Source organism: Equus caballus, chromosome 21, assembly GCF_041296265.1.
Source record: "Equus caballus isolate H_3958 breed thoroughbred chromosome 21, TB-T2T, whole genome shotgun sequence".
Taxonomy (NCBI): domain Eukaryota; kingdom Metazoa; phylum Chordata; class Mammalia; order Perissodactyla; family Equidae; genus Equus; species Equus caballus.
Window position 1 is genome coordinate 38,088,044 of NC_091704.1, and position 26,518 is coordinate 38,114,561.

Consider the following 26,518-nt stretch of genomic DNA (forward strand, 5'->3'; position numbering starts at 1 on the left):
CCAGTGCCCATCCCTGAAGCTCCTCACTGCCCACGGAATAATGGAGTTGAGCCCTAGTTTTCTTCTGTGTAATCTGTGGGCTTGTCTGGTTGTCAGTGGACTGTCAGTGGACTCCACTGCCTGTTGCCCGGGTTCTTGCTGACACCACAGGGAAAGGAGACAGTTTTAGTCCTTTGCAAAGCATAGGAGCTTCAACTCTTTATTTTTGTTTTTTCCTCCACATTAGTACTACAGCCAAGTTTCCTCCTGTAATAGTTAAAGGCAAACCAACCAGCATAGTGAGAAGTAGCTTTCCTTTTGCAGCCTCCCAGGCTAATACACTTAGAGAATATATTGTCCTCCTATTAAGATGCCTCACTTCTTTCAAACTAATATCCCCACATGCCAGCTTTATTATGCTTAAGTTTGTTCAAGCCTGTCCTAACTTTCCCTCCCATTTGTTGGCTGGTGATTCTGCCTGGGTCATCTGGAGATATGGCAGCCTACTCTCTGTCCCCCATACTTTCCCCCCACATAACAGGGTCAGGAGTTTCAGTTTATCCAGACACAGAAATATCGTATATGTACAGCCAGCAGGATTTGTGACATTTAATAAGAGCTGGAGGGCACCTGATGGGGAGTTAAAAGTCACAATATCTTTTGTAACAAGAAATTCTTCTATTTAACAGAAATTGTGAATGCTGCTATAGGATTCTCCTACCCCAAGTTCAAAGTTTCATATAGCAAAAATGAAAGGAAAACAAATTCTGACATATGGTATAGATTTATATTACATTAAAATATTAACAAAAGCTTAGAATATTTTAGTTAATTGTTTGTTGAAAACAGAACCAGACTTTTCTTATTTTGAACAATTTTCCCTTTATATATACAAGTAATTACTGAATTGCTACTGTGCACAAGGCCTTTTCAAGACAAACTTCCAGACTAGTCCTCCTTCAAGGAGCATAACATCACAGGGAAAGGAGAAAGTTTGAGACCCCACTCAAATAAAAGAGCAAACAAGGGCCGGCCCAGTGGCGCAGTGGTTAAGTCCACACATTCTGCTTCGGTGGCCCTGGGGTTCGCAGGTTCAGATCCTGGGTGTGAACATGGCACCGCTTGGCGGGCCATGCCGTGGTAAGCGTCCCACATATAAAGTGGAGGAAAATGGGCACGGATGTTAGCTCAGGACCAGTCTTCCTCAGCAAACAGGGGAAGATAGGCGGCAGATGTTAGCTCAGGGCTAATCTTCCTTAAAAAAAAAAAAAAAAAGAGCAAACTAAGCCCCAGTAGAGAAGTAATCAGCACCACAGAGACGCAAAGGAAAAAAGAGAGCATTTAGCTGAGAAGATCTAGAAAAACCTAATGGAGGAGGATATGTTTGAGATGCGCAATGAGGAGTGAATTGGTTTTGATGAGTGAAGCTTGGGGTCTGGAAAGAAAATTTTCACCTGGTTTTTCTTCTCTCCCTCCTCTGCCTCCTCCTCATATTCTTTTCTCCTTTGTCTTTTTCTTTTTTACTCACTGACTTGTAAAGTACCCTCCTTTTTATTCAGGTTCTTCCTTTTTAAAAAATTTTTTTCTATTATAGTTTATATATACATATACATTTTATTGCAATCTCCTTCTCCATCTTTTCACACTTCCTGCCGATGTCTGAGGAAACACAGGCAACAGTGTAGTAAGGTTAAGATTCAGCCTTGTGGTGCTCAGCTTTAGGATTCAGTCTCTAAGAAAACACTAAAAGTGTCTGAAAGTGGGAACTGCCCAGAAGTCACTAAGCTTTTACTTACTTGTACTTTCTATCAGTGATTTTATTTTATTCCCTTCTTGGCAGCCTTCATGTCAAGCGCAGAAGAATCTGTGTCAGCCCGCACAGTCATAATATTAAGAAGTGGATGAAAGAACAAGCAGCCAAGAAAAATGCTAAAGGCACCATTTGCCATAAGAAGAAACACCCCAGCAAGAGGAACAGTAAAGGGGCACATCATAGGAAACATGAAACACACGACCATGAAACGCCTTATTAGAGAGTTGACGAGTGAATCTACGCAGATGATTCCTGAAGTGAACTTGGCCACGGTTGGTTATAAATTTATCACGTGAATGTTCCTTATTGGAAGCCAAGAGGGCAAAACAAAATATTTGTTTTTAAAAGGAACAATTATACAGTAGGCAAATGTAATCAGTAATATACTCAACTGAAAAATGAAATCAAAAGATAATACAGTCATGTGCCACATAAGGACGTTTCTATAAACAATGGACCACATATCCGATGGCAGTTCCATCAGATTAGTACCACAGAGCCTAGGTGTGTAGAAGGCTATGCCATCTGGTTTGTGTAAGTACACTCTATGATGTTCGCACAAGGACGAAATTGCCTAACAACACATTTCTCAGAATGAATCCCCATCGTTAAGCGGAGTATAACTGTACTTATCTTCATATGATATTTTGAGAGCAGCATACAGACATAATTTCCCCAACTTTTTTATTATGAAATTTTCCAAACCTACAAAGAAGTTGAAAGAATGGTACAGTGAACACCTGTATATCTTTCACTTAATCATTGTTAATATTTTGCCACATTTGCTTTCTCTCTCTCTTCTCTTTGTATGTATGTGTATATAAAACATTTTATATCTATATAAATATGTAACTTTTTGCTAAACAATTTGAAAATAAGGTGCAAACATCATGATACTTCACTCCTAAATTTTTTTTGGTGTTACAACTTGGCATCCCTCAAGAATAAAGACATTTTATATATAATCACATTACCAGCTTTAGACCTAAAAAATTAATAGTTTCAATAATATATACAAATACATATTAATCTAACCTAATATATAATATTGTCATCTAATATATATTATATATATTTATGTTTCTACATCCAAATTTCCCCGACTATTTCCAGAGCATTTTATATAGGTTTTTTTAAAACCAATCAAGGTTCACATATTGCAATGAATTGTTATATTTCTTTCATATCTTTTAATCTAAGAAAGTTCTTCCGCTTTTTTTCTTTTCTGTCCTCCCATGACATGGACTTTTTAACAGAGCATGAGCCATAATCTGCTCCACATTCTGGATTTGTCTGTTTTCTCATGATCACGTTCAGGTTTAACATTTTTGGTAAGAATGCTTCCTGTATGAATTTGTATATTTATTATTGCAGTATTTGGAGTTCATGAACATTAGAGTTCATTTTCTACGTAGAAAAGTTTTAGCTGCATATCACTTTAAAACACCTAGTTTGAGCACTACTGTTGTTTGGATTGATAAATTCTGATGCTGAAAAAAAAAATCTGCTTTGCTTCAGCGGCTGTCTGCCTCCCACAGTCAGCTCTTGGAGCAGCACTAGGGAGGGGTCCAGAGTTGGGTTTCAGGAGGGACGATTTGACGCTTTCCCTAAACAAGGGGCCTACGTCTTTCAACTCCTAACCTTTCCCACATCTTGTGCATTGATTCCCATGGCACTGCTCCTCTTTTGGACTCTTTTTTGCTCACAGAAGCTTCGAGATATAGAGTAAGATCTAGCTTTCATAAACAGTGTCAACACAAATAATCCATAATCAATCTATAAATCAAAATTGGGGGGCCGGCCCAGTGGTGCAGTGGTTGGGTTCTCACATTCTGCTTTAGCAGCCCAGGGTTCACTGGTTTGGATCCCGGGTGCGGACATGGCACCACTTGGCAAGCCATTGCTGTGGTAGGTGTCCCACATATAAAGTAGAGGAAGATGAGCACGGATGTCAGCTCAGGGCCAGTCTTCCTCAGCAAAAGGAGGAGGATTGGCAGCAGATGTTAGCTCAGGGCTAATCTTCCTAAAAAAAAAAAAAAATTGGGATGAATTTATTATATGATCAAGTTTTTTAAAATTATCTTTTTAAAGATTGGCACCTGAGCTAACATCTGTTGCCAATCTTCTTTTTTTCCCCCTCTCCTCCCCAAAGCCCCCCAGTACATAGTTGTATATTCTAGCTGTAGGTCCTTCTGGTTATGCTATGTGGGACACTGCCTTAGCATGGCTTGATGAGTGGTGCCATGTCCGCACGCAGGATCCAAACCGGCAAAACCCTGGGCCACTGAAGTGGACTGTGCAAACTTAACTACTAGGCCATGGGGTCGGCCCCTACATGAGGCAGTTTTGAGGACTATGGCCTGGGAGAGAACCTTCACCAAGGAAGGAAGCACTCTGAAGAACCGTGGTCATATATCGTCTTAGAACAAAGAACTCCCATCAAATATGACAGGAATCTCTCTCTTACTACAGTCACAAGATGTTTTTCTAGCACAGCAGGTCAGTGGTCACAAGATGAGCACAGCAGATCAGTAATCAATCCTTAGGTTCTGGGAAGAAAGGCTTATCTTTAGAGAAATGCTGATATGGGGAGGAGGCATACATCCTTATCTTTAAGGGCATCATTCTTGGCTTTGGGACATTATAAATGTTTAAAGCAGATGTACAATGTATGCTTGATAGGCCATGTTCAGCTTTTCTGGAAAAACAAGGCCAGGCCAAGTTAGTTTTAAACTAAGTGGCTTCCTCATATACCCCAATATATCTTATTGCTTTTCACTTATTCATCAACAGCCATCAGATGGCAGGAGCACAGCGTTCACTTTGCCAGGGGTCAGGTGTCCTGTGCCTCCCTTCTGGCCAGTCCCAGGAAGTGGTGTTGCCAGGACAATTTGGAGCGGATAATGGGACACATGGAGGTGCTGAACGTGATGTAGGTTAAAGTATCACCAAATAGCCTTTGTGATAAAATATCACCAAATTGCTCCTTGACACTAATTTAGCATGTGATTTATTTATTCTCACCAACAATCCTGCAAGCTTTGTACTGATATTTCCACCTTATGGAGGAGGAAACCTGAGGCTCATAGAGATAAAATGACTTGCTCAAGGGCAAGATAAAAGGCTCCCTCTGTGCTCTGGTCACCCTGGGGTAGTGGGTGAGTTTTATATTTACCCCCTTTTTTGTGTGTAGGAGGAAGAGTCCCCCTGAGCTAATATCCATTGTCAATCCTTCTCTTTTTTTTTGCTTGAGAAAGATTAGCGCTGAGCTAACTTCTGTACCAGTCTTCTTCTACTTTGTATGTGTGATGCCTCCACAGCATGGCTAATGCGTAGAGTAGGTCCGCACCCAGGATCCAAACCTAGAACCCCAGGCTGCTGAAGTGGAGCACACAGAACCTTAACCGCTTGGCCATGGGGCTGGCCCCCTATATTTACCCTTTTTGATGGGAAGATTACTGCAGCTTTCAATTTAATCTAAGTTGAAAAGGATCTCCCTTTTTATAGAAACATGGACTCTCTGTTTAGTGCCATTAAACATCCACTAACTATTCCAGTCCAAATTGGGTTGGCTAGCAGATAATCCAAAATGCTCCCTCTTTCTTGTACCATGGAGTTTGACTAACCAATGCGGGAAGGTGGGTGAAGATTACCTAAGAGGGGTATTAGTGCCCCTCCCTGTGAGATCTAAACTTTTATATTATCACAGAACAAATCGAACTATGACATATGTTTCACAATTTACATAATCAACGTGATGCTCTTTTGACAATTATGCACATTGTTTTTTTTATAATTATAGAATCATGCTTTCCCTCTGGTCAATTTAAGAGAACTTCAAGTTCATCCCATCCTACCCCCAATGCTGTGATTCTGCTGTTCCTCATAATTCATTGTCAGATAATTTGATTAATTGGCATATTGTAGCCTCTCCACCTCTACCTCCGCGTAAACTACCAAAACAGTGGGCATCTCCTTCCTTCATCTGGGGCTTAGCACATAGTAGATATTCAATAAATATTTACTGATAAAGCATACGTAAGCAAGTGGCCTCTCATTTGGCTAATTATGATGAAAACAAGACACCACATAACAGTCATACACCCCTGTAGTGACCAGCCTGTACTGAAGAGTGAGAAGGATAGTAAGGGTTAAATTCTGCCAAGACCTGGTTGGGAGAGTGAATTAAATAAACCCAGTGTGAGTGGGCTCCTCTGTTTTCAAGCTTTTCTTCATCTCAGAATTTTTATGTTCTTTACCTCTTCCCTACAGCTCTGACATCAACCTCCATAAAATGGACTGTGTCTCAATTCTGTTCACTTTTCTCTTCAGGGCATAATGATCTGTATCAGTGAGTTAAAGAACCTTCTTTGCAGAGGAGGTAGAGCAGAAGAGATGGCTTCTGACAGATTGACTTTGCTAAACCCAGATCACAATGGAGGCAAATTGTACAATCTGTGAGAAAACCTAGGTTTGGGAAGAAAGTGGGGTCATGGTGTCCTCAGGGATTATAAAGCATGAAGAAAAGTGATGACTCCCTGTTTGATTCTCGACTTTCAGAGTGACCCTGGACCTACCAGAATGGGTAAAATTAAAAAGATGAAAATACTAAGTGTTGGCAAGGATGTGGAGCAACCAGAACTCTTATGTGTGCTGGGGGTAGGGGGGGAGGTGTAAATTAGTAAAACCACTTTGGAAAACTGTCTAGTCTTATATACTAAAGCCATGTAACTACCCTATGACCCCAAAAATTCCACACTTAAGTAATATCGAGTTAAGTGAATATGTTCACCAAAACAAATGTATAAGAATGTTCATAGCAGCCTGAAAATGGGAAACTATCTAAGTGCCCATCAACGTTAGAATGGATAGATTTTAAATGTTATATTCATAAAATGAAATGCTATCCACCAATGAGGAAGGGCAATCTATAATTCATGCAACAATATAGATGTATCTCACAAGTTTATTGATGAGGGAACAAGATCAGACACAAAGGAGTCAGTATCACGAACCCCAACGAGCAGCTCCCCAACATGCCTACCTTATTTGTGCAGCTTAACTTCAATTCACTTCATTGTCAGTTCTGGTTAGTGATTTGAAGATTTGCAGGGGAGACATCAGAAATGCCCATTTCTAGACTTCATAGGTTAGCAAAGTGATAGACAACCAAAATTTCATATATAAAACATTCGGTGGCATAAATATACAAAATATTTTTTATTTATATATAACATCCGATACAACACACATGCACATGTTTTGCTTTTGTGGAAAACTACTGTCCTTTCTTTCTCCCCCTCAACCCCCACCTGCAACGCATCACTTTGCTCTGTGTTGCTCTAGTTAAAAAATAATCACATATGATCTCACTTGAATGTGCAATCTAAAAAACCTGAGCTCACAGAGAATAGATTGCTGGTTGCCAGAGGTGGGGGTTTGGTGGGTGGGAAAAATGAGTAAATGTGAACAAAAGGTACAAACTTCCTGCTATAAAATAAAAGAGTCATGAGATCTAATGTACAGCATGGTGACTATAGTTAACAATACTGTATTGGACATTTGAAAGTTGCTAAGAAAGTAGATCTTAAATGTTCTCATCACAAGAAAAAAAAATTGTAACGTTTCACAGCAACAGATGTTAACTAAACATACTGTGGTGATCATTTCGCAATATATACATATATCAAATCATTGTGTTGTACACCTAAAACTAATACAATGTTATATGTCAATTATATCTCAGTGAAAAAAAAATCACAATGTTTGTTGGAAAATGAAGTCTGTAAATAAGAATTCTCCGGAGTCAAGCAGATAAAGTCTCATCCTTCTCTCTCCCCAAAGATGAAGACAGGTGAAGCAGTGCTATTGTGGTTTCAATTATCTCAGCCTCTTTTTTTCTGGGCAGAGACAGGAAGTCACCTTGGGATGTGATTTGGTAGTCTCAGTTGTTCTGTGAAGGGTTTCTTGAGTGGCTTCCTTTGCTGCATAAATGTAAAGGTCAGTGGGCAAAGGCAAAGGTCACAATAAGATCTCCCACTCCCCCTTTATGGCTTAGCGGCAGTTTCTTCCACTGATCTATGCAAAATTCTGGGGAAGAAGTATACGATTTGCACAAGGGGGCCAGAGCATCTGGGAAAAGGGACCAGCACTCTAACCTGAACTGCTGAAATGAGAGTTAGGAAAACCTGTCAGGATAACAATCCAAGGTCCACGGGCAGGCAAGGCATCAACTGGCACTAAGGGAAATTCCCCTGAAGGGAGGATTCTTCTCAGCTTATGACTCAGACTCGACATCACAAGAGGCCTGGTGTTTGGGCCCGGAGGCAGATTCTTTCTACCTCAGTGTGTGGTTGAGAGACAAGGCTCACAAGACCCTGCCACTTAGGACACAGTGTCTGAGCTTGTGTGTGACCCAGGAGGGCTGCAATTGTGGAGCTCTCCCTAAGCTGGTCTGTATGTCTGGTCCAGTAAGGGCATCATCCTCTGGGCCCCATTGTATTGGGAAAGGCTGATTACAGAAGCCATCTCTAGTGTGTTTCCAGCTACATCCATGGTGCCTAACACAGTGTCTGGTACATAGAAGGTGCTCAGTGAATATCTGAGCGTAGAAGTTGCTAATAAAGGATACAGGAGCTGGAATTCAGTAACAACGCCATATGGTCGCAAGCACAGCAACCATGCTAGGAGACTCCAATCTCTGTCTCTACCTGGTTTTGGAAAGCAGGACTGCTCTGCTGTGGGTTGAATTCTTATACTATTCAGGTGGAGGAGACAGAGAGGCCTTGAGAAGGAAATAGTCTAGTTCTTGTGAATAAAGGTAAATTGATTTGCAATTGATTGATTGGAAAAATAAAAGAAATGTGACTGTATTTACAGCCCAAGCCAATGGAGCAAGGCTTACTAGTTGCATAAGATATTATTTCAGATATCTGACTCGTGTAGACAACAGATGACAATTCCAAGGTTCTGTTTCCCTTAAAGGACATGCCCAAATGAGGCTTATTTCCCCTGGGTGTGATCCTTAATACAACTACATCAATTTTTTAAGTTAGAAATAGCTCCTGGATCCAAAATGGGCTCAAGCCACTTTCCAAGAGTAAAAGGAGAAACTTGGCATTTCTAGTTCCCCAAAACCAAATGTCAAAATCTGGTCAATTTTCCCATATTTCAGGCTCATAAGTCAGAGGCATTGAAGGCAGAGCAGATGTTGTATATTATCTTGAGCTAATATACCATATTCACAATGACCACTATGTAAATAGTTAAAATATTAGTATTAATATGCTTGCCTGAGTTTTTGTTAGAGTTAGCAGTTGCTATTTAAAAACTACATATACAACTTAGGAACTGTATGTGAATCTCTTTTCTATAAACTAAACATTCCTGAAAACTATGTCAGTATTCAATTTATTTTTATAAATCGAATTCAATTGTAAATACAGTAGAAGAGTTTTTTAAAGAAATTTCTCCAAAAAATCATTTGATAAAATGAATGTTTTTTTAAAGCTAATGTTAACATTTGAGTTTTTATTCATGCAGCATTATGTGGTAGAAAAAGCACTGGATTGTTGGGGTCAGACCAGCCTTGATTGGAGTCCTTGTACAGAGTGTCAGTTTGGAAGGTAGATTTGAGAAAACCCATCCTCCCACCTTCTCATTTTGGCTGATTTGAACAAACCTTTCTCCATCTCCAAAAAAAAAAAAAAAAAAAATAAGAAGAAGAATGTTGGTTTGTTTATCTGTAAATGGCCGTAAATGGAGATGATAAAACCTGGCTCAAAGATTGTTGTTGTGAACAATCATGGATGGACCTTGAGGGTATTATGTTAAGCAAAATAAGCCAGACAGAGAAAGACAAACACCATGTGATTTCACTCATATGTGGAAGATAAAGAAACACGTGGACAAAGAGAACAATTCAGTGGTTACCAGAGGGGAGGGTGGGCAAAAGGGGTAAAGGGACACATTTATATGGTGAAGGATAAAAATTAGACTGTTAGTGGTGAGCATGATACTGTCTATACAGAAACTGATAAATAATAATGTACACCTGAAATTTCATAATGTTATAAACCATGATGACATCAACTAAAAAAAAAAAAAGATTGTGGTTTTGGAGTCAGAGACGGGGATGTGACAACAGAAGAATGATCTGTCTCTGAGAAGAACTGTGCTGGTCTGTGAGAAAAATTCGACCCACTGTGGCTGGCTTAGAATCTGGAGGAAGAGAGCCACAAGCCCATGAATAAGGCAGCTTCTAGAAGTTGGAAAGTGCAAGGACGCAGATGCTCCCCTGGGGCCTCCGAAAGGAAGGCAGCCCTGCAGATCCCTCGAGTTTAGCCCAGCAAGACTCATTTCAGATTTCTCACTTTCAGAACGTTAAGATAATAAATTTGTGTTGTTTGAGTTTGAAGTCATTAAAAACAAAAAGATTCTTGTGAGGATTTAACGTAAAGCACAGTGCTTGCTACATAAGGGGTGCTCAGTAACGATTAGTTCTTTTTAGGGGAAGACTGTATTCTGGTTCGTTTAAATTGAGAAAAACCGTTGAGATGGTATTCTCTCCAACTCGACTCTCACCCTCTGATTCCTAGCACTTGCGCCCCTGTTAGACATTACAACCTGGCCTCCATCTGGCTGTGGAGAGCTCAGGAAGGATCAGCTTTGTGTTCAGAAAGAATAGCTAAGGGGAGAGCAGTGTCCTCACAGGGCCTGGGTGGTGACATTGGGGGCCATCACCAATGGGACAGAGGATGGCTCTGCCCCTAAGAGCAGCAACTTCATGTTGGTCATTGATAGGTGAGGCAGCAGAAACAAGGCCGGAGTAAAAGCACACAAATCATCTGTCCGCAAGCACAGTTGAGACAATACCCCTGGGCCCTGGGGGGTCACACTGAAGAAAGGTAAAATCTGATCATTTGGCTGGTGGTATTACAAGATATTCTCATTGGGCATCAAAAAAACGTATCCCTATCTTTTAGACATGTGTGTTACTTGTTTCACAGCATGGAAATAGCTTCTGTTTCATTGATTTGTGTTGGATTGGAGAGAAGTTTGAGAAAATGTCACAGTCTAACCTCCTCTTGCCGTTTATCAGGAACTTCTGAGACTTGGGTGGGAGGGAGGTAGAAAGAGAGAGAACCCAAGAGCAAAGGATAAAGTATAAATACAGCTCTTTGAGATACGGGCGCTTTGTAATGTTTTGTTTTTGCTTTTTTTCCCTCTTGTGAAAGATGACATGAGTAGAGCCATATTAAAATAGAGCCAGAGCAGCCGTTTCAGAGGAACTGCCTTGCACGTCTTGTTTTCTTTATCTTCCAAACTGGACAAAACCACCAACATTCCAAGAAGTCAGTGAGAAAGAATATCCTGTCTGTCAGGACTGATGAAATCGGACTTTGCTGATGATGGAATCGCTAACCAGTCAATGAAGTACAAACCTAGCCTTCCCTTATCTAGCACCAATGAACTCTTCTTTAATACAACTCAGCTCATCTCCTTTTTTCCCATAAAACCTCCAAGTTTTTCTCCTATAATTGGGACACTATTTTAGGTTTATACCTAAATCCGTGCTCCCTGAATTGCAATTCTTTGATCCCAAATAAACGCTTTGCCTCTTAAAACCAATTTCTGTTTTTGTTGGTTGACATACGGTGTTAGAAGTGGGATCTGAAGTGATCTCACATTTGAGGACTACCATTCCCTAGAAACAGGTTTGGTACCAACACAAGCCCTCTTGTGTACTTAGCCGCTTCCACACACAGATGACTCCTCCAATCGTGGGGCCTCTCAGGCTCAGATCTCCCTCCCTTTGGTTGAGGTTAGTGCTCTTCTTTGGGATGGGTGCAGTGGCTGTGGTCATTGCAGGAGAGGTTTCCCTCATGCAATGAGGGGACTCCCGCTGACAGTGTTGATGCAGCGTTTGCTGGGAGGGAATGCCCCCCGTAGATATGTGAGTACTTTGAATTTTGGAGGGATTCACTCAGTAAAATTCTCTGCTTAGATGAACGTTGCTGTGGGTTAATGTGCACATGAAGTAAAAGCTATTGCTATGGGACATCTTGGAAGCCAAGGGCGAAAAATTGGTGGGCATGTGTTGAGCATTTAAAAGCCATTAGCATGCTCACCACCTTAAGAGATCTCCCAGATAAGGTGGTCACAAAACAGGTTAGACTAACACTGTGTTACCTGTCAACCTCAAGAAAACTTCTATGTAATGAGGTACACTGTAAAAACATCACACAATCTCCAACCCCATGAAAGATCCCTCTTAAGTATTAGTTTGGCTACAAGAGACTCAAGGCTTAGCTAACCCATTAATGTACATGTAAAAAAACCTATTGTCATTCTAAGGTGCAAGCTTTTCTTTACTATGGGACTTTTATAAATTTTTGTCCCCGTAGACTGATAATACTAAAGATGGTTTAAAATTACCGTGGACACTTTGGGGCTTCTCTAAGCTTCCAAAACTTGTCTTTTTGAGCACTAGATTTGAGAATCATGGACCAGACAAATTAAATGCAATCTTTAATTTCTAAAGAGTCAAGCACACCACCTTCCAGCACACCTGCTTAAAAACTACAGTCTTGGAAGCTATAAATATTTACAAAGAACAACAAAATCTTACTAAGCTTATTTCATGTCCTGAGAGCTTGGCTTGGTAACCATCAGGTTGGGGGCCCAAAGTATGGTCAGACAGAAATGGGGGTTGCACCCCATTTGAGTCAGATATGGCTGGACAGAAATGTGGGTTGAACTTCATTTGTGACTAGGGTCCTACCAAAGTGCTGTCAGCCTCAGAGGAATTACATTGGCAGTTAGAAGTAGTGTTCCAATTAGATGAGATTATTTAAGAAGTGCATTTAAAAGCAAAGGCTTTGAAATTCCAAAGTAGCCTTATGGAAAGTTTTGTTGCAAAAAGCTAATGAAAAATTACAATATGAGAGGGACCTAAATGAAAAGACTATAAAAAAGTCTGGTAAGTTAATGGCTTTTCAGACACCCCCATATCTACTTTGAAGGAGGGCCCTCGTATGGGCTCCTTCCAGAATTAATGAAACTCTGAGAGATTTCCTGGTACACTGCTACATTATTCCCATATACAGTCAAGGAGAAACTAAAATTAAAAATTAATGGAATTGCCGGTGGGACCAAGATGGCGGAGTGAGTGGTCTTCTTTGCCTCTCCCCCTTCGAATCTACAACTAATTGGGCATTCACCAATTAACAAAGGATGTCCAGATAGCATCTCAAGATGCCTAAGAGACTTGTGCTGCTATACATCGGAAGGAGGATGGACTTCCCCCTGGGAGGAGGTGGAAATAGGTGAAAACTCTCCGACTCCCGACCCCCAACCCCTGGACAGCCTAGTACCTGCTAGAGGCTCTCTTCCAGCGGACTCCCCCATAGCATCGTCATGCACCAAGGGTGGGAGTGTGCACTCACCAGCTGAGTGACGGTGGAAACAGGTGACAACAGCCCTACCTAAGCCCCCCGTGATGACACCTAAGCCCCCCGCGATTACACCTAAGCCCAGGGGGAATCTCCAGGGTCCCGCACCCGCTGGCAGGGAAGGCCTCTGCTCACCATTAAAAGGGAGGCCCCGCCCAGAAACCAGAGCAAAAGGAAGCTCCCAGGGAGTGGATTCCCCGGCACAGCACGAGCCCGCCAGCTGCTGCTGGGCCCATGGTCTCCGGCTGTGCACGGGTCAGTGCAGGGGGTGCCCGGACTTCCCTTGGACATACTGAGGGACTGGGTGGAACTCCAGCGCCCGGCTCTGTGGCCCAGGGAGAGGCTCCAGGGTCCTGCACCCCCTGGCAGGGAGGGCCTCTGCTCGCCATTGTCAGGGAGGCCCCGTCCAGCATTCGGAACACCAGGAAGCTCCCTAGAGAAGAATTCCCCGCAAGGCAGTGGCTTGTCAGCCGCTGCCAGGTCCACAAACTCTGGCCGTGTCCCAGACGAGGCAAGGGGCTCCCAGAGATTCCATGAGAGTGGTGTGGGGCAGAGTGGAGCTCCAGTGAAACGGCTACATGGCCCAGGGGGGAACTCCAGGTTCCTACAGCAGCCTCAGTGAAAGCCTCTTCACAGCACTAGTGGAGAGGTCCTGACTGGCAATCACAAGGCTGGAAGGCCCTGGGGCAAAAGTAGCACAGCTAGGTGAGCTAACGACAGACTGCAGAAGATACCCATAGCTCTGCTGGGACCTATAGTGGACAAGTGTGATCTTGTGGGCTCTGTCAGGGACAAAGCTGTGATTATAGGTGATCCTGCTCCTGGCTGCTGGGAAAGCCCATAACACCGCTGCAGAACCCAAGGAGGGAGCATGTCTAAGTGGGCTGCAACAGTAGGCACCAGCAGCCTGAGGCCTGCTTGTGATTGCCCCCACAACCAACGAGGGACCCCACAGGACCACTGTGACTATGAGGAGGGGTCCAGGTCCAGTCAGTAACAGCTGACAGGGTTCCTTGTTGGTGCAGTCTAAACAGCTGCTCCCCACCCCCACACCAGTCACAACAAGTGGAAGCAGCGACTAAACTCTATCTCTAGGCAGAGGCACAAATCCATGCCATCAACCAGTATGAAAAAATATATTAAATCTCCAGAACAGAAGGAAAATGATAAGCACCCAGAAAACAATCCCAAAGACAATAAAATCTATAACCTAAATGACGATGACTTCAAAACAGCCATTATTAAAAAACTCAATGAGTTAAAAGAGAATTCAGATAGACAACTCAATGAGTTCAGGAGCTATGTCACAAAAGACCTTGACACTATAAAGAAGAACCAATTAGAAATACTGGAGATGAAGAACACAATGGAGGAGATTAAGAAAAATCTGGACTCTCTGAACAGTAGGGTCGATAATATGGAGGACAGAGTTAGCAATTTGGAGGACAGGAATATAGAAATGCTGCAGACAGAGGAGGAGAGAGAACTAAGACTAAAAAGAAATGAAGAAACTCTCCGAGAATTATCTGACTCAATTAGGAGATGCAACATAAGGATTATAGGTATACCAGAGGGAGAAGAGAAGGAGAAGGGGGCAGAAGGCCTGTTCAAAGAAATAATGGCTGAGAACTTCCCAAACCTGGGGAGAGAGATGGAACTTCATCTGACAGAAGCCAATATATCTCCAAACTTTATTAATGCAAGAAGACCAACCCCAAGGCATACAGTAGTGAAACTAGCAAAAGTCAATGACAAAGAGAAAATACTAAGGGCAGCCAGGCAGAAGAAAATAACTTACAAAGGAAACCCCATAAGGCTATCAGCAGATTTCTCAGGAGAGACCTTACAGGCTAGAAGCAATTGGAATGAAATATTCAAAACTCTGAAGGACAAAAACCTGCAGCCAAGAATACTCTACCCAGCGAAAATATCCTTCAAATACGATGGAGAAATAAAAACTTTCCCAGATAAACAAAAGTTAAGGAAGTTCATTGCCACAAAACCTCCTCTTCAAGAAATGCTCAGGAAGAACCTCATTCCTGAAAAATCAAAAAAGGAAAGGGGTTACAAAACCCAGAACAAAGGAGATAAGCAGGAGGACAATACACAAAGTAACAGCTCTCCATCAGGACAGGTTAGCAAAAGTTAAATAAAACATTAAAGATAAATGGAATGGAAACACCAAGAATAAATATAGCCTAGTCATTTTAACCACAAACTCACAACACAAAAAAGAAGAGAAAAAAAAATCTGACAATAACAACTTAGAAGGGGAAGAGAAAAGGGATGGAACGTTTTACTTTAAGGAAATAAGAGGCTATCGGAAAAAGGAGTATCTCATCTACGAGATGTGTTATACAAACCACCTGGTAACCACTAAACAAATAACAAGAATAAAGACACAAATTACAAATAAGAAGAAAGCCAATACAGAAATTTACCTACTTGAATTAGGAATCCAAAAATCATGGGACGAGAAACAAAGAAAATGCAAAAGAACCGGAAAACAAGTGATAAAATGGCAACAGTAGGCCCCCACGTTTCAATAATCACTCTAAATGTAAATGGATTGAACTCTCCAATCAAAAGGCACAGAGTGGCAGGATGAATCAAAGAACAAGATCCAACAATATGCTGCCTCCAGGAAACACACCTCAGCCCCAAAGACAAACACGGACTCAGATTGAAGGGATGGAACACTATACTCCAAGCTAACAATGAACAAAAGAAAGCAGGTGTTGCCACACTTATATCAGACAAAGTAGACTTCAAAGCAAAACAGATAACGAAAGACAAAGAGGGGCAGTATATAATGATAAAAGGGACAGTCCACCAAGATGACATAACAGTTATAAATATATACGCACCTAACACAGGAGCACCAAAATTCGTAAAGAAACCATTAACAAAACTAAAAGGAGACATCAACAGCAATACAATAATAGTAGGGGACCTCAACACCCCATTAACACCAATGGACAGATCATCCAGACAGAAAATCAACAAGGAAATTATAGAATTAAATGAAAAATTAGATCAGATGGACCTAATAGATATATATAGGACACTTCATCCAAAAACAGCAGGTTACACATTCTTCTCAAGTGCGCATGGAACATTCTCAAGGACAGACCATATCTTGGGAAAGAAAGCAAGCATCAATAAGTTCAAGAGGGTTGAAATAATATCAAGCATCTTTTCTGATCATAATGCTATAAAACTAAAAATCAAGTACAAGAATAAAGCTGGGAAAGGGGCAAAAATGTGGAGACTCAACAACATGCTACTGAACAAACAATGGATTATTGAAGAAATTAAAGAAGAAATCAAATATTATCTGGAGACAAATGAAAATGAAAACACACCGTACCAACTAATTTGGGATGGAGCAAAGGCAGTCCTAAGAAGGAAATCCATTGCAATACAGGCTCACCTCAATAAGCAAGAAAAATCTTACATAAACAACCTCAAACGACAGCTAACGGAATTAGAAAAAGAAGAACAAAGCCCAAAGTCAGTAGAAGGAGGGAAATAATAAAAATTAGAGCAGAAATAAATGATATTGAAACAAAAAAGACAGTAGAAAGGATCAATGAAACAAAGAGTTGGTTCTTCGAAAAAATTAACAACATGAATAGACCTTGAGGGTACTATGTTGAGTGAAATAAGCCAGACAGAGAAAGACAAACTCTTTATGACTCCACTCACAGGTGGCAGTTAACATATGGACAAAGAGAACTGATCGGTGGTTACCAGGGAAAAGGGGGGCTGGGGGGAGGGCACTAGGGGTGAAGTGGTGTACCTACAACATGACTAGTAATGATGTACAACTGTAATTTCACAAGGTTGTTAACTACCATAATCTTAATAAAACAATATGGAAAAATATATATATATTTTCACATGTATGTAGGACTCAAAATATTCTTGCAGCACATAACATTCCAAGCCATTTCCTTATATGCAAAACAGATTTTTTAAAAAGCAGGAAGACACTGGCAGTATTCCTAAATATTTTCTGCAGATACTGTTTTATTCCTGCGTTGTCATTCAGAGTTTAATTTGTCACTACAGCATGTTTCTATAGTTGTTTGTATGATAAGACACTGGTGTTTGGCCTTTTTCTTGTAGGAAAAATAAATCTTGAATTTTGTGTATCAAGTCTTAAAAAAAATTAATTGAATTGTTTAATACTGTCAGAAATATTTACTGTTTGTCCTGGCTGAAATTTGACAAGACCTTTGAAAGGATTTAATAAGCTATGATCAGAAATTTGGCCAGACTGGAAGCTGATATTTGGAGCCAGATAGAAATTTTTTATAGGTCTTCTTCCTTAAGTTAAAATAAAACTACACACCCAGAGGGAATGAAGAAAATTAGGGATGATGTAATTGGACAGGTTGATCAAACTATAATGTCATTTAAGTTACAATCTAATTTCTGAGGAACTGAGAGCAATTATCCTTATCTCGCAAAACTAGAAATGCAGCTCTAGAAGCAGTTCAGATTCCACCCACTCCCTTTCACCATCCCAAAACCTCCCCTATTTATCTCAAAAAGCTTGTAACCAGGGCTGGCCCAGTGGTGCAGCAGTTAAGTGCGCATGTTCTGCTTCGGCAGCCTAGGGTTCACCAGTTTGGATCCTGGGTGCGCACATGGCACCGCTTGGCACGCCCTGCTGTGGTAGGCGTCCCACATATAAAGTAGAGGAAGATGGGTACAGATGTTAGCTCAGGGCCAGTCTTCCTCAGCAAAGAGAGGAGGATTGGCAGCAGTTAGCTCAGGGCTAATCTTCCTCAAAAAAAAAATCCATAAAATTAAATTTAAAAAAAGCTTGTAACCTCTCCAGGAACTGTTACCTAGACCATTACCAATTTCTAAGACTGAAAAAAAAAAGAAAAAAGAGAAAAATGTCTATAGAAATGCCCTTTTCCAAAATCTAACATCTTTAAGTAAATGTAAGTAAGATTAAAAGATTTTTTTAGGTGAACTTTTAAGCAACAATTGTGTTATGGTATATGTACTTAAAAATAACCTCAAAACATTTTGATAACTCAAAACCTTAGAGTTTTGCTAAATTAAGTTAAACAATGGAAATTTATTGAGTATCTAGTCATTTCCAAATAAGACAAAATACTAGATATTAATTACTAAACATAGGTTTATCTACTTTCAGCTTCTTATTACAGAAAAAACTAAAAGATGTTTAGGTCTGTTAATAAACATGTCTTGTGCCATGTATGTTTTCAGTAACAAAAAAGAAGGATTAAGAAATGGAGATATTTTTGTTGAGAAAGCAAATTTGTTCTAAAGTAAGCCTGGGTAAAAAAAGGGCAAATTCTGAATGTAAAAAAGAAAGTTAGAGAAGGTTTACTGAAGAGGAACCCTGAGAAAAGAGTTTTGTGGATGGTCAAGCTGGCTAAGTTTGAAATTGATTTAATTAAGTAAATGAGTTTTAGTATCAAAAGTAAGCTGGCAAAAAAATTAGACTTAAAACCAAAAAACAACCCACCAATTGGGAAAAAATATTTGTAAGTCAGGTATCTGACAAAGGGTTAATCTCCATACTACATAAAGAACTCACACAACTCAAAAAATCAAACCACCTGATCAAAAAATGGTCAGGGGACGTGAACAGACGTTTCTCCAAAGAAGATATATGGATGGCCAATAGGCACAAGAAAAGATGCTCATCATCACTGATCATCAGGGAAATGCAAATCAAAACTACACGATATCACCTGACACCTGTTAGAATGGCAAAAATAACCAAAGCAGAAAAGTAACAAATGTTGGAGATGTTGTGGAGAAAAATGAACCCTCATACACTGCTGGTGGGAATGCAAACTGGTGCAGCCACTATGGAAAACAGTATGGAGAGTTCTCAAAAAATTAAAAATAGAAATACCTTATGACTCAGCCATCCCACTACTGGGTATCTATCCAAAGAACTTGAAATCAGCAATTCCAAAAGTCCCATGCACCCCTATGTTCGTTGCAGCATTATTTACAATAGCCAAGACATGGAAACAACCTAAGTGCCCATCAACTGATGACTGGATAAAGAAGATATGGTATACACACACACACACACACACACACACACACACACAGTGGAATACTACTCAGCCATAAAAAAGGATAAAATCATCCCATTCACAACAACATGGATGGACCTTGAGGGTATTATGTTAAGTGAAATAAGCCAGATAGAGAAAGACAATCTCTGTATGACTCCACTCGTATCATATGTAGAAGTTAAACATGTAGACAAAGAGAACAGATTAGTGGCTACCAGGGGAAAGGTGGGGTGGGGAGTGGGCACAAAGGGTGGTGCACCTACAACATGAATGACAAACAATAATGTACAACTGAAATTTCACAAGGTTGTAAACTATCATAATCTCAATAAAAAGTTTTAAAAAAAGGAAATCTTTCTCCTTTGGTTTTGGCATTTTGGGTTTGTCATCAGAAGCATCATCTGTACATGAATCTAGAAAATTCTTTAGTACATTTAATTACCAATGTCTCCGCCATTCCTCCCCTAATTCATTGTGCTAGGTGTCTAGAACTTCTCGTCTAACCAATCTAACCTCCAGAGATTTAAGAGGTAACTGCTGTGAACACCTCTTGTTTTACTTGGCTAAACACCTCTGGCAAGGTAAAGATGGAACTAGACAGAATTTGGGCACAAGCCAAATGGTTAAATGGAGTGCCCACTGGCATCTTGTGGTTCCTTGATCTCTTTAGCTTGCTGCCCTCGGACATTGCCTCCTGGTCAGGTCTTTTCTTCAACTTGGACTCAGCATTTTGTTTGTTATGACAGGAATTCTTGTTGTAAAACTTTGCGTCCTCTGCATAGCTTGATGTTTCAAAAACACCACTCGGATAATGGTCACTCGGTGCTTTGAAACGATTACTAAGGCTTGTGAAACTTCACATGAGAAACTTCAAGAAACAGAAGATGTTTACCTTTAAAAGAACTTGATGGCTAGAGCCTTCTCTGCTCTGGTTCTCTTTATGCTCAAATGTGGTCTAAAAGTTCTTGAGGAAACCGCTTTCCCTCCTACGTGGGACATGGCACATCAGGAATGAGCCTTCCTGGTGCTGAGGAACCAATGATGGATGTTTAGCGATGCTTTCCAATAGTTGATCAGCAATACTTTCCAGTGTTTGATCAGTGATGCTTTTGGAGACAGATCATGATCAAAAGGGGGAAAATGTGAAAGATGATCTGAGTGGAGCGATATTAAAATAGAACCCAAGCAGCCATTTCTGAGGAATTGCCTTGCACGTTTTGTTTTCTCCTCCAAACTGGACCAAACTGCCAACATTCCAAGAAGTCAGTAAGGACAAGAATATCCTGTCTGTAAGGACTGATGAAATTGGACTTTGTTGATGATGGACTCGCTAACTAATCAATGAAACACAAGTCTAGCCTTTTGCCTGATCATTGAACCTCAAGCCAATCTACAAAGTACAAATCTAGCCTTACCTTATCTAGCACCAATGAATTCTTCCTTAAGACAACTGACTTCATCCTCCCTTTTTCCCATAAAAATCCTAAGCCCCTCTCCTATAATTGAGATACTATTTGGCTTTCTACTTAAATATGTGCTCCCTGAATTGTAATTCTTTGATCCCTAATAAAGGTTCTTGCTTTCCCTCTTAAACTAATTTCTATTTTTGAAGGTTGCCATTCTCTTTCCACTTTCCACCAAGGCTGCTTCCCCAATACCATAGCTGAAGATCAATGACAATAACTCTTACTGGCTTTCCTGTCATCCATATCAAGAGTGGTGTCAAAGCAGGTTCTTTCCTGGACTGAAATTGGGATCCACTGTGATCATCTGTGATATATTGCATTATTGGCTCCAATTCTTCATCCTTCCCTGTAGCCATGCCCATTGCCATGTAACTTTGCAGCTCCTCCCACAAAAGCAGAGTGTATTTCCTCTCCCCTTGACTTGAGACTTGACCCCATGACTTACTTTGGCACATTAGCAAAAGTGATGCAAACGGGAGCTTAAAAAGCGCTTGTGCAGCAGGCCTGGCTCTCTTGTCATTGGAGAAGAATCCTCTGCTCCAGGTAGCTTCTCCCTCCATTCTGGGTCCCAGAATGAAAACACATAGAGAAGAGATTTAAGGTGGCCAGACCCAGAGCTTCAACAGAGCTGTTCTGCTGAACCCAGTTTGAATCAGCTGATCCTGGCTAGCAAATAAATGATTGCTATTTTAAATCACTGAGTTTGGGGTGATTTGTTATACAATAGTAGCTGATTAATATACTACATTTTTGTGAAAAGGAAGTAGAGAGACAGGAATGCTTTTTTCATAGGGATTCATCTGTCACAGGGGAAATGCCACTACATCAGAAAATGGAGGAGAAGAGAAGAGGTGATGGGCCAGAGTGACAATGAAGCTATGAGAAAAACAAGACAAACCTAGAGGACGAGAGAAAATAAACTCAGAGGAGTATCACCCCTTAGTAGTAGGCTAAGTACTACTATTTCTTTAGTACATTTAATTATCGATGTAGGCTGCACCAAGTAACTTCCTTCCAAAAAGTATAGTATGGAAAGGGGAAAAAGAATATACTATACTCTCACAGTGGAGAAACCTAAGCAACACAGCATTATCCAGGTGATCAAGGTCAACATCAACAGGGATAAGTCCTGCTGATGGTATGTAACCTTGATAGGATGTGATGAGAGTGGCACTTTAACTTCTGAGGACTTCCTCCAAAAAGCCCATAAATCCAGGCTAACCATGAGAAAAACAACAGACAAACCCAAGTTGAAGGGAATTCTACAAAACAGTTGACCAGTATTTCTCAAAACTGTCAAGATCATCAAAAACAGGGAAAGTCTGAGGGGTGGGGGAATTGGATGAAGAAGGTCAAAATGTACAAACTTCCAGTTATAAGGTAAATAAGTACTGGGGATGTAATGTACAACATGATGACTATAGTTGACATTGCTGTATGGCATATTTGAAAGTTGCTAAGAGAGTCGATCCTAAAAATTCTCCTCACAAGGAAAATATATTTTTCCTTTTTTTGTACCTATTTGAGATAATGGACGTTAACTAAACTTATTGCAGTAATCATTTCACAATATATGCAAGTCCAGTCACTATGCTGTACACCTTAAATTTACACAGTGCTGTATGTCAATTATAGCTCAATAAAACTGAAAGAAAAAGTACTTTTAAAGCAAAAAAACAAAACAAAACAGGAAAAGTCTGAGAAACTGTCACAGCCTAAGGTGATGTAACAATTTAATGTAACGTGGTATCCTGGACAGAAAAAGAACATTAGGCAAAAACTGAGGAAATTTAGATTTAGAACACAATAATCTATCAATATTGGTTCATTAGTTGTGACAAATGTACCTTATGTAAGACATTAACAATAGGGGGATCTGAGTGTGGAGTATAGGGGGACTCTGTAAATATTTGCAACTTTTCTGTAAACCTAAAACTAATCTAAAATAAAAGTTTATTTAAAAAAAATACAAGAGTAGATTTTCTTAATCAAATTTTCACTTTTCCCAAAAGGCTTTTTTGATTTGATTTCACTCACTGATATCTCTTCCTCTCTTTGCTCAAGACCTAGAAATTCTGTGTCACCTGCCTCTCTGAGATAGTGCATTCAATTTCTCTTCTTGCCCTTCCATTTGCTCCCATGCCGCCTGCTGTCATCCTAGTCCTCTGACCAGGTTTCCTGCTCCCTGATTGGTGGGTGCCAGTAGCAGGCTGCCCCAGGCAGAGCAAGACAGGGCGGGTCAGGGTGGCCAAGCCAATATGGTTTCAGCAACTCAAACTTTGTCACCTTATATAACACATCTTTCTCCTCAGGGCACAGATTATCTCTCTGAAGAGCTGTGAAAACAATCTAGCATTCTCATTTTAGGCAATGAAAAGAAAATCTTAGAATTTAAGAACATCACAGGAATTCTGAAAATCATCTGACCAAAACCTCTCATTTTAAAGATGAAGAGAATGAGGGCCAGAACCGATAAGGCTATAACAAGGGTGAGCTGAAAATCAGGTTTTCTGATTCAGAGATCATATGTGCAGCTCATTACACAACATTTTTAGGGAAATAATGACCCAGATCAAATATATTCATTTCAGAAAAATAGTTGTTAAGGATCTACTTTGGGCAAAACATTGTGCTAGATGCTAGAGGCAATAGAAACATTAGCCAGAAAAGTGTCTGTCCCCAAGGAGTTTCTAATCTAAGGATGTGTGGGAAATAACATCAATATGTGGAATAACTTGTATGTGCCGTAAGAGGTATAAGGTACTAAAGAAGGAGGCATGACATCCAGTTAAGGATATCAAGAAAAATTCATGGAGTGGGTGTCATTTGTGGTGAACTTTGAAGGGCAGGTGAGATTTTGGTGGGTGGAGATGAGGGCCAAGACTCTCCAGAGAGAAGGAGAGCACAAGTCAAGGCAGAAATATGGGGAAGTGTGGACTGCATTTTAGGCAGAGTAGATGGACTGGTTTGGTGAGAAAATTCTGCAAGGGATCAGAATACTATTAAGGGAGGCTTTGAATGACTGTGGCTTTGGTATTTAATTCTGTAAGTAATGAGGAATGCCTGATTTGTGCCGCTGGTGGCAAAGATTAGGACTACCTGGCTTGGTGTTTTTCAGTGTAGAGTGGTAAGAAGGTCAGAGCCACATTTATCTCAATGTGGGGGCAGAGCATAAGATGCACTGGAGGAAGGCACGTCCCTTGAATGAGGCCGGAACCGACTGGGGAACCCAAAGTGTTCTATGAGAAGATGGGGCTTAAGTGGAACAACACAAGCATTGCCAGTTAAATGTGTGAGCCAGGAGGAATGAGACGTGCACCAGAGTACGGCCATAAGTGCAAAACTTGCCTCCAGTTTAAGAACTAGGGATGCCAAGAGATGTCCTGAGCAGTGAATGATGGAACAAGATGAGAGTGAGGGCAGGAAGTTCAGGAAACTACCAACAAAAGGCTCATTAGTCTAGACTATTCTCTTAAGCTGAACATCAGGAAGGTGCAAAAGAAAATTAAATTGGTATAATAGATATAAAATTCCAAAGTGAGTGCTAGAATAAGATGCATATTGTCAAAGGTAATACTCAAGCATTGGTTTCACAGTTCTAAAAATACTCAACCCATAATAAGGGTGTGATGGTCAGTTTTATGTTTCGACTTAGCTAGGCTACAGTTCCCAGTGATTCAGTCCAACACTGATGCAGGTGAGAAGGTATTTTGTAGATTTGATTGAAATCCAAAGTCAATTGACTATAAGGGCGATTATCCTAGATAATCTCAGTGGGCCTGATTCAATTGGTTGAAAGGCTTTAGGAGCAGAGCTGAGGCTTCCCTGAAGAAAAAGCCTTCACCTATGGAGTGCAGCCTCCTGGAGAGTTCCAGCCTGCCCTTCCTGGGGGCCTGCCCTTCCTGGGGGCCTGCCCTATGGGTTTGCCTCCACCACCATGTAAGTCAATTCCTTGCAATAACTCTCAATACATATCTCTTACTTGTTCTGTTTCTCTGGCTGAACCCTGACTAATACAAAGATATTAATGAATTGAAAGAAGAGTGCTTAAGAGACAATTTAGTGAGGAGAATTTCTTTGGACAGGGATGTGCTTTGATTTCGTCTCCTCGAATTGGGTGACGCTTCAGTGGGACCACTGAGAGTTCCCGTGTGTTCTCTGAAGTTGACAGCAGCATGGACTGAGAACAGCTCCTGAGGGGAAGAATTGGTGGGCTCCTCCTTTAGCAGAGCAGCCACTAAAACCACGGCAGAGACCTCCAAGTAAAGATGAATTAAACGTACATTGATATTTGCTTCCTAGTGAAACTGGCTAAAATGATCATACATAGATTTTCTAAAAAGCCATAAATCCAGGGGCTGGCCCCGTGGCTGAGTGGTTAAGTTAGCACGCTCCGCTTCACCGGCCCAGAGTTTCCTCAGTTCGAATCCTGGGCGCGGACACGGCACTGCTCATCAAGCCATGCTGAGGCAGGGTCCCACATGCCACAACTAGAAGGACCCACAACTAAAAATGCACGGCTATGTACCGGGGAGCTTTGGGGAGAAAAAGGAAAAATAAAATCTTTAAAAAAATAAATAAATAAAAAATAAAAAGCTATAAATCCATAAAGATTGGAAGCCTAGGAAAAGAGGTGACAGGAACAAACTTTCATTGGGAAGGAGATAAAGGAGTGGTAAAAACCTAGCAGAACCTATGAGTATCATCTGAATACATAATCAGCTATCTGGAGAAGAAAAATTCTCAGTGTTCCCTTAGAGGGAACAACAGAGAGTGCAAATATTTACCTCCAAGCTCTCAGCTGCCTGTGGATAAACACAGATATTTACTACTTTATGTGGGGTTACCCTGAACTTTCAAAAGCATTTAAGAGTGTCAGAAAATAGAATCAACTTGATATCACTGTAAAATACAATCAAATCAGTGTCTAGGTATGCCGGTTATGGATCTGTTGCCTCTCAGCTCCAAATTCACCATTTTTGCCTGCTTTGTGAAAACAGTTCTGGAACCTTTAAATATTTTTCCATTGTCAGCTGGCATGATCGATGCTAAGGTTTGTTAGTAGAGGGGTGCTAGAAAGGTATTGCAGGAGTTAAAAAGGAGATTTTGCTTCCTAATTCCTTGTCTCCCCCTCAATGGGCTCCTGGGGAGCACAGTGCACTGGGTGGCAGGGGGGTGAGTGGTGGCAGCAGCTCTCCCCCTCCCCCTTCTGGTTCCTTACCTGGAGCAGCCTTGTAGCCCAGTGCCTCCAGTGGACCCCAACAACTTCCCCAGCACCCTGGAAGGTGAATTTCCAGCAAATTCCAAAGGACATGGCACTACGTCAATTTCTCTGCCGTTCCTTGAGCCACAGCCAAGGTCTTTCCAACAAAGTCTGGCTCTCAGCCTGGTGGAGCTGAGGTGTCTCCTTTGAAGGTCTCTCTCAGCTCTAGGGATGGTGGCTACTCCCTCTATCTGCTATTCCTATATTCTGTAGAGTTCTCTTTACTTCTGGACTAGTTTATCCCTCTTATACCAATCATGTTTTTAGTTAAAACTTCTTTATATTAAAATTTTCCGGGGCCGGACCGGTGGCGCAGTGGTTAAGTTCACACGTTCCGCTTCTCGGTGGCCCAGGGTTCGCCAGTTTGGATCCCGGGTGTGGACATGGCACTGCTTGGCACGCCATGCTGTGGTAGGCATCCCACATATAAAGTAGAGGAAGATGGGCACGATGTTAACTCAGGG

At 41.0% G+C, this 26,518-nt stretch overlaps 1 protein-coding gene and 1 long non-coding RNA gene across 3 annotated transcripts in view; one reads left to right on the plus strand and one right to left on the minus strand.

Moving 5' to 3' along the window:
- CCL28 (C-C motif chemokine ligand 28) overlaps positions 1-11,422 on the plus strand; it is a 37,130-nt gene extending 25,708 nt beyond the window's left edge. The window contains exons 3-4 of one of the 2 annotated variants that reach the window (XR_011430382.1): positions 1,820-2,064; positions 11,029-11,422. Coding sequence is in view for 1 of the 2 variants with exons in the window: in XM_070246301.1 (XP_070102402.1) it covers positions 1,820-2,012 (193 nt within the window). In the remaining variant the exon portion in view is untranslated. Of the gene's footprint in view, positions 1-1,819; positions 7,296-11,028 lie in introns of those variants that run through there. The other variant, XM_070246301.1, reaches the window with a different exon arrangement.
- On the minus strand, positions 6,989-26,215 carry LOC138919812 (uncharacterized). The gene is made up of 3 exons (XR_011430383.1): positions 26,013-26,215; positions 21,237-21,352; positions 6,989-7,776 (listed from the first exon to the last, which is right to left on the minus strand). It is a non-coding gene; the product is annotated as an uncharacterized lncRNA (long non-coding RNA).
- Between the last annotated feature and the right edge of the window lie 303 nt (positions 26,216-26,518).